At 63.3% G+C, this 15,242-nt stretch overlaps 1 protein-coding gene across 1 annotated transcript; it reads left to right on the top strand.

Moving 5' to 3' along the window:
• Nucleotides 1-486: 486 nt before the first annotated feature.
• Nucleotides 487-14,318, top strand: SYNPO (synaptopodin; the record flags this gene model as incomplete). Its single annotated transcript, XM_084268861.1, has 4 exons — nucleotides 487-961; nucleotides 10,136-10,656; nucleotides 10,873-12,252; nucleotides 13,520-14,318. The coding sequence occupies 4 exons, from the start codon at nucleotides 487-489 to the stop codon at nucleotides 14,273-14,275; spliced, it is 3,132 nt and encodes a 1,043-aa protein (XP_084124987.1). The 3' UTR covers nucleotides 14,276-14,318.
• Nucleotides 14,319-15,242: the final 924 nt, after the last annotated feature.

Below are 15,242 nucleotides of genomic sequence, written 5' to 3' on the forward strand. Positions count from 1 at the left end.
GGTACAGTGGCAGGGGTGTTTCTAGATGAGCTGTTAGGGGGTGTTGGTGTCTCTGGGAGTTGGGGGGGGCGGGGTGTCCTTCCTCATGGGCAGCGTTGCTGGGGCTGGAATCCAGGCAGGGGATACCTGGAGCTGCTCAATACACGGACAAGCATCCTCAACACTGCCCTTCCCTTTGCACAGGTCTCTAGGCACTGCTCCTCTGCCCACCTGGACAAGAGAAACTCCCGGAAAATCCGCCTTGGCGACAGTGTCCCTTAAGTGAATCCCTGTGGCTGGGTGCCTGAGAGCTGCCCACTCCCACGGCGTTGCACCTGGTCCTCCTGCCTGCAAGAGGAGTAAAGCTGGCGGGCTTGTGCCCTGCACGTGGTCATCTTCCCTCTCCGAGGCTGCCCGTGCTCTGAGCGATGCTGTCAGGAGGGAGCCGGGCCCCTGGCCGTGTGGAGCGGGTCTGAAAGGTGGTGGAGTGCCAGCGAAGGAGAGAAGATGCTGAAGGCAACGCTCAGGCAGCCCTGCCTGCAGCCCCAGCCCGGCTGCCCTGCGCCCGGCGAGGCTGCACAAAGCCTGTGCGCCGGCGGGACGGCCGAGGGGCACCCCGAGGGGGACACCGGCTGCTGGCAGGAGAGGGGGAGAAGAGGAGGGCAGAGGTACCATCACCTCCGGGATGCTCCTGCCTCTGAGGCGGTGGGGCAGGAGGGATGGATGGGGCCTCTGGGAGGGAAGGCGAGCGGTGACTATCGGCAGGAGCCCGGGGTGCTTGACCAGGATGTGCTGGCTCCCGTGTTGGATGGTAACAGCCTGGCCTCGATGGCTGAGCCTGCAGCACCCCCAAAATGCCCTGGCTCTGCCCCAGAGCTGCCCCCCACAGCAGTCAGCCCCACGAGTGACCCCAGCCAGGAGTGGAAAGTGGTGAAGATCCAACGGGTCCTCATCAACCCTGCTTGTGAGCCAAGGAAAACAGGTAAGAGGAACTCCCTTTGACCACCACCCTGCTCCCCAAAAAGCACTGCTGCAATCGCAGTGCTGAGGCTGCTGCTGCCCAGCACAGTGCTGGGAATGCCTGGCTCTTCTCAGGGCAGGACCTCCGCTGGGTTAGAGGTCCCAGGCTCCCAGCTGAGCTGCTGGGACTTTTTTAGCTTGAGATGATCTCTCTGGCCTTAAAAATAAGGAGGAATCCTTGGCTTTCTTCAGGAGGGGGGTGGGAAGGAAGCAGGAAGGTTCTTGCAGGCTCCAAGAACTTGACTGAACCCTGAGCAGGGCACAAGCAGGGTGGTCTTCACAGCCCTTACCCTAGCCTTGGGGCTCAGAGGGACCCTGCCAAAAGGGGGGTGATCAGGCCCAGCTCCTGGGGTGTTGCCTGGGGCAGGGGCCTGGAACAGAGGCACTGACCAGTCGGTCGGGATGAGGATAGCCACCCATCCCTTACATGGTTTGGTGCTGCCTCTCTTTTCAGCCTCTGGTTTAAAAATTAAGCACTTTATTTCAGGCTGGTTGGTTCTTACAGCTCGCTCTGCCATCACAGCCCTGCTCCACGTCCCCTCCCCTCCCTGACTGTCCCTTCGGCCGTGGTGACACAGCACAGATGCAGGCACATATCTAGGGTTACCACAGACCTCCCCACCCAGGGGAGATGCTCCTGTGGGATTAGACCCATCCTCTTACAGGCATCAGACCCATTTTTAAACCCTGCTTCCACCCTTCTTTCTATTTTGCTCCTGCCCAGCTGTTATCTCAGCTGCCAGGCGGCGCCGGGGCAGGTGTGTCCCTGTCCCCATGGGATGGTGTTATCGGATGCTGCTGCTCTGCCCAGAGCCTGGTTTTCCCAAAGCAGCCCCCAGGATGGGGAGGGACGAGACCGGCTGGGGATGCTTAACATGAACCCAGTGTCCAGAACCCATTCCCATGCCTTCCTGGGGTGTCAGGCGCCTTCCAAACCAGCAGCTCCCTGGATGGGAGAAGGGCTGGGAAGCTCAGCCAAGCCCTTTGGCTCAGCGCTGCCCCAGCAGCTCCCCAGCCCGTACAGGCGTCGTGTTTCAGGGCTCAGCACGCAAACCAGACGGACCCAAATAGTCTTCCCATTTCTCACTCTGCTCTGGGATGGCAGATCTGCAGTGGGGAAAGGTCAGGCCCCCAGTCTGTCCAGGCTCAGCATTTTCCTAACCTGAGCCGCCATCCAGCACTTTTTGCTGCCAGCCTGGAATTTTAAAGTAACTCAACAGGTTTGCTGGAAAGAGTTTGTCTGTCCCGTTTCCTCCCCCTCCAAGTGAGATCACCACCAGCCGCTGCCTGCAGGACCCGTCAGACTTTCCAGAGCCTCTGGCAGGATGTCCCGGAGGGTCCTGAGCACCAGCAGCAGCGCTGGGACCTTGCAAAAGCCCTGAAGGGTTGTGAAGGGTCAGAGCAGGGAGCGGGGCAGAGGAAGGAGGGGCACATCCCAGCGCAGGTGGCATCGGGGCTGCCTCTGCAGCAGGGTGTTTGCAAGAGCATCCTTGGGAGCTGGCAGGGGTTTGCTCCTCTTCCTCTTAGCCGGATGGGGGAGTACAAGAACCCCCCACCCCACCGTAAGAGAAAGAGGAGTACCCCAAAACTGTGCAGGGGTGGCCCCATGAGCTGGGAGCTAAGCAGGTGCCCCCCTTGAACGGTGCAGACCCCACCCACACAGGTCCCGAGCGCCGCTTTGGTCCCCATCCAGCAGCCCAAGGCCAGGCTGGATGCTCCCAAATATCCGGCACAGCGGCCTGGGCTGGTTGGCATCTCTTGGGGCTCTACCAGGAGCCCCAGGTAGAGGCAGCAGCTGGGAGATGCAGGAGGCAGGACTGGTTTCTCTGTCTGGTGTGCAAATAAACGGAAGGGTTTGCTCCCTGGGGGATGCAGAGCCAGCGCCAGTCTCCCCCAAAAACCAGAAAAGCACAAAAAAGCAGAGAGAGGCAGGAAGAAAGGAAATTAGAAAGGCAAAAAATAAAGCCAAGAGCTCATCCTGTGGTGTGGACCAGGTGCAGGAAGGGGGTGAGGCTGGTCCCATCCGCAGCGGTGCCCAAGAGCTCTGCAACCCTGACAGGAGTGGGGTCTGGAGATGGGAGGTGATGCTGGCTCTCTGGGAATCATCTGGCCTAGGGCTGTGATCTCCCCATCACCAGGAGCAGAGCACCCCTGGCAGAGGGTTTGTGGTGCTCTGCCCAGGGGGTCTCTAAGATGGTCACACTGGTGCTGGATTCCTGCCCTGCTCCAAATGCCCCTGAGTCTTTAGGGACTGGGGGAGCTGGCAGCAAGGGGAGGCCCTGCTTCCCCACCAGCATCTGAAACGTAACGGGCTGCAGGTCCCCAGCAGTGCTGGGAAGAGGGAAAGGGGGTGAGGGCTTGGTAAGGGGGTGTGCATGGCAGGACTAAGGGGATGCGTAGCACTGTGTGAGGTGATCCATAAGGCTGGGATAAGGGGGATGCATAGACCTGGATAAGGGGATGCAGAGAGCTGGATAAGGGGGATGCACAAGGCTGGGTGAGGGGGTGCTGAGTGCTAGGGTAAGGGGGATGTGCAAGGCTGGGTAAGGGGATACACAGGGTTGGGTAAGGGGGTGCACAGGGTTGGATAAGGGGGATGTGCAAGGCTGGGTGAGGGGATGCACAGGGCTGGGTAAGGGGATGTGCAGGGCTGGGTGAGGGGATGTGCAGGGCTGGGTGAGGGGATGCCCCGGCTGTTCTCACCCGGGCAGCGGGCTCAGGGCAGACCTGGCCGGGACGGGAAGCGGCGGGGCGGGGCGGTGCCGCCGGGGGCAACCGGGGCGGCGGAGCGGCTGCCGGTGCCGCCGGGGAGGGGGGACCCGTCCCGTCCGGTCGGGCGGGCGGGGCGGGCAGGGGCAGGGCAGGCGGGACCCGCCACCCCCCCCAAGCCCCAGCCCCCGCCCGCCCCCCCTCCAAACCTCCCCCCCCCCCGGGCCCGCTCCGAGGGCGGAGCTGCTGCAACTTTCCTGCCCGCCGCCTCCTCCCCGGTGCAGTCGGGCTGCGAGGGGCGACGGCGGCACCGGCACCGGCACCGCGGGTAGGGCCGGGGCTGGGGCGGGGGGCGGCTGCTCCCGGGCGGGGCCGCGGGGCTTGGGGGTGAGGAGGGGGCGGCAGCCGGCCGGGGGGGCCGAGGCAGGGACTAGGGAGTTGGGGGGAGGGGGGTAACGAGCGCAGAATCGGGGGAGGGTGTGTGTGTGTGGAGCGTAGAGGTGGGGTGACAAAGTGGGGTGCAGGGGTCTGGGGATGTCCGGAGGTGCCGGGGGCTGGCAGCGCACGGGGGGGGTGCACAGGGGGTCCGGGGGTACGTGGGGGTCCGGGAGTACACGCCCATAACGCCCCGTGGGTGCCGATGGTGGGTGAAGGGCCCCGCGCACAGCCCGGGGCAGGCGGGGGCTCAGCAGGGTCTCTCGGTCCCAATTAGCCGGGTGGGTGTCAGGTTCCCTCTGCTCGCACCCACGGGGTCCGGCGCGGGGTGTGGGAGGCACAGAGAGATGGGGAACGGATTGGGGGGACGCGGGGGTCCCTCCCCGGGGTTCGGCAGGGTCGCAGCTCCCTGGTCGGCCGACCTTCTCCCCGGGGCAATGTCCCCTGTCCCGCCCCCCCCCCCCCCAGCAGGGACATGATCCCCCCCTGGCTGTGCCATCCCGCCCTGGAGACACAAGGTCTGTCCGCCCAGCTTGGCAGGCAGCGGGATGGATCCCTTACGGGTTGTGCAAGGGGCAGGCGAAGGCCCCGTGTCGTTCCGCTCCCCTCCCCACGTCGCCCATCCGATGGGGACAAGCCAAGCCAGATGACCTTCTCTCACCAGGCTGGCCCCTCCGGCTCGTGGCACCGGCCTGGCAGGGCTGTCACTGGGGTCCTGTCAGCCCAGGATGCGTCACAGCAAGTCGGGAGTGCTGGTGTGCAGGTGGGCTGGGACCCACTTGCCATGCGGGATGGGGTCCCTGTGGTACCCACCCTGGGATGGGCAGGCTCTGCTGCGCTCCGGGCAGACGGGTGGTGGGGCAGCCTGGAATAGGTCTGCCTGGCTCCAGCCTCCTTTTGCAAAGCTCCAAAGCTTAATTTTGGCCGGCTGGGGGAAGGTGCTGCCACCTCCTTTGCAGTAGCAGCAGCCTCTTCTTCCCCAGGGCAGATGCTTGCAGGGTTGGGGCTGCTCACTGCATCCCCTCAGCTTGGAGTAGCCCTGGGAAGAGGGGCTGGGGCAGGGGCAACACTCCTTCATCCCCATGTCCTGGCCCTGGTAAGAGGGGCAAGGGGCAACATTAAAATTTAACACCCCTTCATCCCCATGTCCTCCTCGCTGCCTCGGGTGGGAGATGGGTGCCTCAGGGTTTGCAGTTTGGAGACTGCCAGGCCATTTTCAGCAGGGTTCGGGTGCTGAGCACCAGGCAAAGCAGGGGCACGGCTGCGATCCGGAAGGAGCGTGGGGGAACAAACAACTCCAAATCCAGCAAAGCCCTTGCAAACAGAGCGCAGGGAAACTTGCAAGCGCATCGAATTTTCTCGCCCTGCCAGATTTTGTCACTGGCAAAGGCACCAGCAAGGGGAGGCCCAAGCACACAGCACCCTGCCAGGCAGCCAGGCTGCTCCCACCACAGCACCCACCTGCTTTGAGCAGGGGCTTTGTGGGTCTGCAGGGCCAGCAGACCACTTCCCAGAGGTTTTGTACCTGGGGTATCTGAGGGTTGGAAGCTGGGAACAAGACAGAAAATAGTCAGGGGGGGTTGAATCATATCTGTTTCCAGCTCGGCTGCCTGCCTGTGCTCCCCTCCTTGTTTTCCTAGCAGCGGATTATTTGGGATAATTCTGGGAGCTGGAGGGAAGCACAGACTTAAACGGGTGTGAGTTAGTGCAAAAAGCCCTGTGCAGCTGTAGCTGGGGCGAAAGGCCAGTTGGCTTCTCTGCCAAAGAACCTGCTTAGGTTTCCTCTGTGTCCAAAGACTTTGATGTTGGGGTGGAAACACTGGGTCCCCCTCCCCAGCACCACCCGGCTGTAGGTGTGTGTTCGGCTCCTGGCAGAGAGGTGGCACGGGAGCGTGTCCCTCTGGAGTGATGGGGTCTCTCTCTGGGGTTACTGGTGGGATTTTGCTGGCAAGAGGCACCTTGGGGTGGTCAGAAAGGGGAAGAGCACCTGGATGTTGTGGAGAGCGGCTGCTGCGCTGTGCGGAGGTGGGTTTGGGGGTTCTGGTCCAGGACTGGCCCTGGTGGGATGTCCTGGGCATCCACCCTCCTGCGAGCTGGGCTGCAGCACTGGGATGGCCAAGTATCCAAAGCAGGAGCAGGTCAGGGATAGATTTTGGAATCACCTGCCAGCTGCCAGCCCAAGATTTCACACGGCCTCTTGCATCCCACTGGAACACTGCTGCTTTCTGGCTTCTCTGCACAAGGGCATCTCACCACCACAGACAGTGCCTGCAGCCAACCACACCTGCAAGGTGACAGCTTCCAAGCCACCTCTTCTTCCTGTGACACCTCAGCCATGCCAAGACCAGCAGCTTCCACTGAAAGTATCAGTCAGAACACCCTGGGGTCTGTAATTTGGAGCCAAATCTTCATCTCTCTTCAGCTCTTGGGTTCCATGGTGGAGCAGGGTGGGCCACAAGCAGAGCCTGATACATCCCTCACCATCATTTGGAGTGGGATGGTGACTCCAGCCTTTGCTGGCTGGACTTCAGACCCTCTGCAGCAGTGTGCCTGGGACCCATCCTTTGCACAGAAAGCTGAGCTGGGAGGAATTTTTGATTTTATTCCCCACACACACACATCTGGCCAGGATGGAAGAGCAACAAAAATGCCTTTCACCACCCTTGTCATCCTTGCTCTGGAGAGGAGAGCACAGTGTGTGCTGGGGAAGGATGACTGACAGCTCAGGACGGAGCTGTTAAGCCCTGTGCTTGGGGGATGTTGCTGGAAGTCACCCCTGGAGCAACGGGAAACCTATGGAGCAAGTGCTTATATAAATACATAGATAGAGATCTACAGGCCCTCCTGGCTGGAGCTGAAGTGCTTTGCACTCCGGGGTTGGCCAGGAGTCCAGCGATCCTGTGGGACGCAGGGATCATCTTCCCCATCTCCTTCCCCGTCTCCTTCCCCATCGCCCCTGGAGCACAGGGCTGGGGGGTGCCCGGGGACCCCACGCCGCAGGGACGCGCCAGCGGTTTCATTGGGCTGGCGGGGCTGGATTCATTGTTCTTGGAAGAAGCCAGGACATTTGGAGAGGGGAGACGTTTCCTTCCTGAGGGGCAGTGGTGATGGCGAGCCGGTGAAGGCGTGGGAAGGAAGGAAGAGTGGAAGTGTGAGAAGTGCCGGGCGCCCGTCGGATTTTGGACTGGAGTCCCGTTAATGGGCGGAAGCTGGTTCCCAGCACTGCCCTCAGTTTTGCTTTCGTCTCCTCCCTGCACTGCTCAGGCTGCCTTCGGCCCTGAGCCTCTCCTCCTCCTCCCCAGCACCTGGACACTTTGAGGTCCTTGAGCTCCCTCCTGCCTGCCCAGGGCTGGAGTGGGGAAGGGGGGAAGCACCAGCACCCACCTGAGGCTCCCTGGCTGGCAGGGGATGGGGGGAAGGATGAAGGGATGTTCCTTGCAGAGAGCAAGGGGTGCAGGACCTGCCCCAGGACATGGGGGTCCCTCTGGCCACCACGGCAGATGGCCACAGGCTCTTGCACCAGGTCAAATAACCCCCAGGTGGGATGTCAGCCCAGGTTGAGAGGTGATGAGCCACATCTGCAGCTGTGCCTGGAGGGCTGAAGGGTGTGTCTGTCCATCTGTCCATCGGCTGGGCTGCGTGGGGCTGTGCGATCAGGGTGGTGGGGTGGTGTTCCCTGCAATCTCCTCTGCTCTGCCGTGGGCTGGTGCTCTCCATCAGTGCGATAAAAATTGGATGTGAAGGGCAATTATTACCTCCCCTCCCCCCCATCCTGAGGGATTAAGTTCCAGTGGGCTCCAGTGGAACAGCTGGGGAACGGGGTGCGTATGAGGTGGGCAAGGATGAGGGGGGGGGGTGCTGGAGTCCCACAAGGGATGGGGGTCAGCAGGGCAATGCTGAGAATGGATGCCTTGGGGATGGGGGTGTTTCAGGCAGGGGCTCCCACCTTGCAGCACCCCGCAGCCCAGGGGGATGCCTGTACAGCAAGGGATGGGGATACCTGGGGCAGAATCCAGGGGCGGGGGGGACACAAATCCCAGCACTGTCCCCAGCTTCATGGGAGCGTATCTGGCGGCTAGTCCGAGCAGGAACAGGCTGGCCAAGAGCTGAGTCATCCCTCCAGCGTGGAGGAGATCCCCCAAGGCCCCTGGGTTGCTGTTAAAAGGCAGTAGCCAGAGCGAGAGGCTGTGAAATGGCTCCGCCGAGAGCCCGGCTGCTCAGGCGGCCTCGGCCTCCGAGGAAGCGGGGGATGCTCAGCCCAGAGCCTGGATTTCGCAGGCAGATGGAGCCTGTGGCTTGTTTCTCAATGGCTCCTTGGCCCGTTTTCCTCCTCTGATTTGGAGATAAAGGCAGGGAGGGTGACCCCGTGGAGCGGGGGCCGTGGTGCTGGCCGCCCTCCAGCCAGCCTGGCCGGAGGAAGCCGTGGCCCCAGCCGGTGCCACTGCCAAAGCAAACAGAAATGGGCTGCCCAACAGTGCCAGGCACTAGCCAGGGCAGATGCTGGCCGCCGGCATCGCTGCTGTGGCCAGGCTCGGCGTCTCCAGGAGAGAGTTTCCACTGGCATCTCTGCCTCCTCTCCCCCTGTGCCCCGCCAAAACCCTCCCATCGGGCAGCCCGAAGGCTTCATCCACCCTCCTCCTCCTCCTCCTCCTTCTCCTCCCGAAAAGGACGACCACCCTGCATTGCTTTGATGGTGCTGGGGCCAGGGCAGGAACTCACTGGGTGCCAAGGGAGGTGGAAAGGGTGAAGGATGAGGGAGAGGAGATGCCCAGCTTGCAGCAGCCCTCCTTGCTTCCCCGTGGGCTCGCTGGAAGGATTTGGCTTAGTCATTCATCCCTTCCCTCACTGGTAGGCTGAGCCACTGCTGAAAATATCCTGGACGGCTCCCAAGCGGCACAGAAGGCAAGAAAATGAGAAACACATGAAGGAAGGGAAGAAGGGAAGGGATGGGATGGGAAGGGATGAGAAGGGAAGGAAGGGGAGCAGGCACTGGCGGTGCCCGGGGAATGGAGCTCTGGGTGGCAGTGTCTTTGGGGTGGGTGCTGGGGTGATGCTGACACTGTCTATCCCCAGGCAGTGGCCTCGTTTGGTGGGGGTGGGGATACTGCCCTTAGCATGAGCACTTCAGGGCAAGTTTGTTCATAGGAAATTGCTCATCCTGAGAAAACGCCTTCCCAGCAGCTCCACATCCTCTGGGCTTGTCCCCCGACCTTTCAGTGAGCACAGGAGAAGCCCAGCAGCACTGGGGCCGCTCGCTGGGGGCTTTCTCTGGGCATTTAGCACTTGGCTTTTGGCACTGGCGTGGGGTCCCATGGCATGAGGTTGGTGCCTTGCTGCAGGCTCTGGCTGTGTCCGGCTGGTCCGCAGCTGCACAGCGTCTGTCAGCTGCTGCCATCTCGTGTTGCTCCATCAGTTAGTCCCCAGATGGGGCTGGTCACTGGCCGTGCCATGAGGTTATGGTGGGCTGGCAACTCCCAGTTGGTGCTGGGTTTGTTTTCTGGCTCGCTCAGGGCTGAGCATGCCGGGATTTGGGGCAAGGGGCTGGGAGACATGTGCTGGCCCCTTCCCTGCCCGCTGCCTGTGCAAGCCGGGGGCTGAAACCATGTGAGCTGCAACCTGAGACCTGCCGAAGCCCTTGGAGAAATTCCTTTCCCATATGGTCACTGCGGTGGGAGCGCTGAGCCCAGCCAAAATATGGGGCGGGATGGGAGGAAAGGTCCTGAGTGCCCCTGGGCATCTCCTGGACTTTGCTGCCTGTCCCCCCCCAACATGCAAAACTCAGCATCTCCATGGGAGCTGTGCTGGGTACTCATCACCCCTGGACTGTGATATTCCCCCCACTCCATGTACCCCAGCCCCACAGCTGCTGCTGGGAAAGGAGGGTTGGGATGCTGGGGGATCCCTTTAGGGATGGCTGCCGCTCCTGGGTGGGGAGAACCGAGATTCCACTTCCCTGCTGAGCCCCTTTAACCCCCTTCTCCCCTCTGCCCAGGTCTCTCCCGCAGCGCTAGCCTCTCCGAGAAGGAGCTGAAGGAGGCGAAGGCGCAGAGCCGGAGGATCGCGGCGCAGCTCACCACGGCACCCGGCCCCAGCTCCAAGGGCGTCCTGCTCTTCAACCGCCGCAAGCAGCGTGTTGACGGCCTTGCTGGGGCTGGGTATGGCAGAGGGCTCCCCCTGAGCCCCCCGCCCCAGCAAGCAGCCATGGAGGAGGGCGAGGGGCAGAGGACAAAGCTGGAGCCCAACCAGCTCAACAGCCCAGGAGAGATGATGCGGGCGAACGGCTCCCTGTGCCAGGAGCTGCCTGCTGAAGCCCAGCAGGTCCCGCTCAGCGTCTACCTGAAGGAGAACATGGCATCAGCCACCACCAATGGTGTGCAGGAGCAGGTGGCCAGCAGGATGGGGAGTGGGGCAGGGGGGCTCGGGGGTGTGGGAGCCTCTGAAGGTCCGAGCACGGTGGCTCTCACTCTGCCACAGGGCTCCAAGGAGGGGAAGAATGGTGAGGTGCCCAGCGAGGTGCCCAGAAAGGTGCCCAGCGAGGTGCCCAGTGAGCTGCCCAGCAAGGTGCCCAGGGAGGTGCCCAGCGAGGTGCCCAGTGAGCTGCCCAGGGAGGTGCCCAGGGAGGTGCCCAGCGAGGTGCCCAGTGAGCTGCCCAGGGAGGTGCCCAGGGAGGTGTCCAGCGAGGTGCCCAGCAAGGTGCCCAGAGAGGTGCCCAGTGAGGTGCCCATCAAGGTGCCCAGCGAGGTGCCCAGCACACCGGTGGGGACGGCCGTGGGGACGGCACCACCGGGCAGCCAGGAGCAGAACGGGGCGCGGGGCCGGCAGTACTACGAGGTCCATCTCACCCTGGCCAAGCCCAAGCCCGTGAAGAACCGGACAGCCAGACCCTTTGGCACCCAGACATCCCCCACCAGTGGCCAGCCCATGGAGGGACCCCCCGCTGCCGAGCTGCCCCCACCACCTACCTACGCGGAGACCCTGAGCAGCCCCCCGCCGCTCACCCGTGTCCGCTCACCCCCCTCCTACTCGGCCCTGTACCCACCCCAGGAGCAGAAGGTGCTGCCAGCTGCCCCCCTGGTCTGTGGGGTGAGCGGACCGAACCCCCTGCCCAAAACAGGGATCCTGGAGGAGTCGGCTGCCCGGAGAGCTGGCAAGAAGTCCATGTTCACCTTCGTTGAGAAGCCGAAGCTGGGCCCCAACCCTGATCTGCTGGACCTGGTCCAGAGTGTGGACAGCAGGAAGAAGCAGAAGGAGCAGGGGGAGCCTGGTCCAGAGGATGAGCCCTTCGCCCTCGGGGCTGAAGCTGCCAACTTCGTCCCCAACAGTGTGGCCAGGGGTGGGCAGCACCTCCCACCTGCTGACGATGCCCCGGCGTGGTCCTCCTGCCTCAAGTCCCCCACCATCCAGCCCAAGCCCAAGCCGCAGCCCAGCCACAACCTCAGCGAAGCGAGAGGGAAGGGGGCCGAGCTCTTCGCCCGGCGGCAGTCCAGGATGGAGAAGTTCATCATTGAGGCTCCCTCCCAGCCTGAGCTGCTGCGGTCCCCGTCGCCAACCATGTCCCTGCCTCCCTCCTGGAAGTACGATGCCAGTGCTTGCCTGTCACCCATGGTCTCCAGACACCCCTCCAAGAGTCCTTCCAGGCCCTCCAAAACCCCCCCAGCATCCCTGTATGGTGGCAACCTGATGGAGAACGAGGTCTCCCAGAAGGAGCTGGAGATCTCCAAGCACCAGCCCTACCAGCTCCAGTCATCGCTCTTCATCCTCTCCCCATCCAAGGGGCCAGCAAGGTCCATGCCCCAGGAGATGCCTCCACCCAGACCCTCTCTCCCTGATGCCTACCACCCCTACCCCCAGCAAACCTCCTGCCCAACCTCTCCGTTGCCTCCTTCCCCTGTTTGGCATCCCCCCACCATGCCCAGCACCGGCCAGACCATCTCCAGCCCCTTCCCTGGCGCTGCTGGGGCTCTGCCCCTGACTCACGGCAGCCGTGCCAGTCCTGGAGCCGAAACACTGCTGGCCTCCCCGTGCCGCCTGCTGCCACCCCGAGCAAAGGGGGGCTTCCAGGCCCCCCGGCCCTCCTACTCCACCAGGAACGCCGGCATCGAGCCACAGGTGTGGAAACCTTCCTTTTACTACAAGTAGCTGTGGTGGAGAGAAAAACACGGGAGGGATTGGGCTTCCCTCCCCTTCCCTGACTGCTCAGGGGTGTGCCAAAAGCTGACCCCCACCACAAAAAAAAAAGGGGGGGAAAGAAGCAAAAGGAAATGGAAAAGGAGAGGCTGCAGTGCCAGGACCATGGGAGACACAGGCATTGCTGAGCCCCCTGTGTCATGGAAGCCGAGGGGTCCCAGGGAGGGAGCGGGAGGTGGGGGCATGGAGCCCCCCGGATCCCAAAGGGCTGTCAGGGGCCGCCGGCACTTTCTCTCTTCTCTCACCTGGAAACTGTACGGAGCATCACACCGCTGGCTCCATCCTTCCCTCGCCTCCTGCCTTTCCAGCCAGCAGCTGCCAGCTCTGCCTGCTCACCTGCAGCTCCTCTGTCCTGCCGGCTCCTCTCGGCTTCCTACCAAAGCAAACCTGGAGGGGACACACACACACACATACACACACCCCACTGCCTTTCCACCACACTGTGCCTGCTCCTGTCTCTTCTGCTGGTCCTTCAGGATCTGTCCTCGTTTGCTTCCATGCCACGGAGGAGAGCCACATCCCCAGGGGAATGGCAGACCCCCCTGTCCCTCACCACGCTCTGCCAGAGCCAGGGATGGGTAACGCTGCTTGGCCCGGCCAGGAACATGTGGTGAGGGAGGGCAGGTGAGGGCATGGCTGGGCGATGCTCAGCCTGATGCTTGTGGTCCAGCCATGCTGTGGCCTGTCCCTGGCTCCTGCCACTCTCCCTGTGGAAACGAGTTGCCTTTGGACTGTGCTTTCATTTCTCCTGCATTTTCTTTTCCTCTCCCCCCTCTCTGAATACACTCTGCGCTGTCAGACCTGGCTCTTCTCTTTCCTGCCAGCGTGGGAGCAGCTTCTGGGGGATGGACCCCTGGGGCAGTGCAGGGGAGGGGGTCTCCGTGCATCACCCAGCGAGAGACCTTAGGAAGCTGCAGGTAGTGAGAGGTCCTGGGGCGTATTTTGGGCAAGGATGATTAATTCCTGGCTCAGCCTGCTCCAGCCTCCTTGGCTGGTGAGGGGGGTGCAGAGGTAAATGCATTTTGGGGGAGCCCTTGCAGGGGGTGCAATGCACAAGGATGCACCCCTAGTTCCCACAGGGCTGAGCCAGCACGAAGCTGGCTCCAGCACTAATCCTGCCCCTCTCCTCTGTCCCCGTCAGCACCCCCCGAGCAGTGCCAGCACTAACCCACTCTCTGTCCCCCTCCAGGAAAGGCGGCCATCCCTCCCCGCCTCACCCACCTGGACACCCCGGCTGGCACGGCGTCCCGGCAGCCTGGACGGCTGGGCCAGCCCGGCCTCGGTGCCTGAGCTGGATGAGGGACCCCCCATGTCCCCTCCGTGGAGCGAGAGGTCCCTGTCCCCGCTGCGGCAGGACGCGGACCCCCGGGCCAGCCGGCAGATGCAAGCCCGGCTCGCCAGGAACATCATCAACGCCGCCCGGAGGAAAAGCTCCTCCCCCAAAGCCGTGGGGCTGGAGGGCTCCCGGCCCTTCACCCCCATCCCCATCGGCACCCCCAGCCTGCCCCAGTCCCCCCGGCCAGTGCGGCTGGAGAGCTGCAGAGCCCCAACACCGCAGGCTGCCAGCGGCGTGCTGGGGAGCCTGGGCAGCCCCTCGCCCACCCACAAAAGCCCCCTGCGATCGCCCAGGGCGGACGGCTCCCAATTTTGTGCTTCCCCCGGGATGCTCCGAGCCGCCTGGGCAGAGGGGCACCGGCTCCTGCTGCCCCACAGCGTGTCCCCCCGCCCCAAGAGCCCCCTGCCATCCCCCGCGGCGGGCAGGCGGACCCCGGCCAAGCGCTGCACATCCCGCTCCCCGACGGACTCGGACGTCTCCCTCGACTCCGAAGACTCGGGGGCGAAGAGCCCGGGCATCCACAGCTTCAACCTCTGCCCCCGGGGCTGGACCGGCAGCCTGCGCCTGAAGCCGGGGGGGCTGCCCTCAGGGGCCCCCTGCACCTCTTAGACGAACCAGCCCCCGCGGGGGTCACCCTCTCCCCCGGCCCCCCCAGCCTGGGCGATGCCACTCCCTGTTACCCCCTCATCCCCACCGGGAACTCCCCAACCCCGGAGGCTGCGGTCCCCAAACCCCGGTGTCCGTGCTCCCCGGAGGAGCTGCCGCGGCCCCTCGGCGTGCAGGGAGGGGGGGGCAGGGGCCTCCTGCCATCCCCCTGCTCTATTTTTACCACCCTAACCTTTCGGGGCAGGACTGCGTGCTCAGCAGGCAGAGCGGGGGGGGTTGGGGTGTGAAGGGGAGGGGGGGAAGTGAGGGGAGATCCAGCCCCCAGCACATCCCTCTCCCTCTGCAGCCACACACCACGGAGCAGGGATGGGGATGATGGGCTCAGTGGGTCTCCTGCAAGCTCCCTGTCCCCATCACTGGGGTGTCACAGCCCCCCCAGCACCCCACAGCTCTGCTTTCCTGGCAGCACGTTCACACACCCCGCTGGAGAGGACAGTGCCAAGGGGGTGCCATGGCCAAGATGCATTCTCCGTGCCTTCTCCCAGCCTCCCCCAGCCTCTCCCAGCCTCCAGATCTGGCTGGTTTCAATTGAAACCAGATTTTGGGGAGGAAAAAGCTCTTTTTTTAAATTCCAGGCCCCCCCTCCCCAGTCCTTCATTGCTTTCTTATTTTTACTTTTGAACCTTCCTCAAAGAGATTCCCCCAACCCCTTCCCCAGGGCCCCAAAAAGAGCCAAAGGTATTTATTGCCACCTCGAAGGAACCGTTTAGAGGTGCTGTCCCATCCTGCCCAGGCAAAGAGAGGGAGACCCCCATCCTGCACCCCAGGACATGGGGGGGGGACGGACATGAGTGAGCAGGATGGAGGGACACAGAGGGACCAGCTTGCGCTGTGGCAGCTGGGGACAGGGGGTGGATGTGGGAGACCTGGGGGGTGAAGGAAGCGGTACAGGTTGCCAAGGGTTTGAGGG

The sequence above is a fragment of the Gallinula chloropus genome (assembly GCF_964237585.1).
Source record: "Gallinula chloropus genome assembly, chromosome: 10".
Classification (NCBI taxonomy): Eukaryota; Metazoa; Chordata; class Aves; order Gruiformes; family Rallidae; genus Gallinula; species Gallinula chloropus.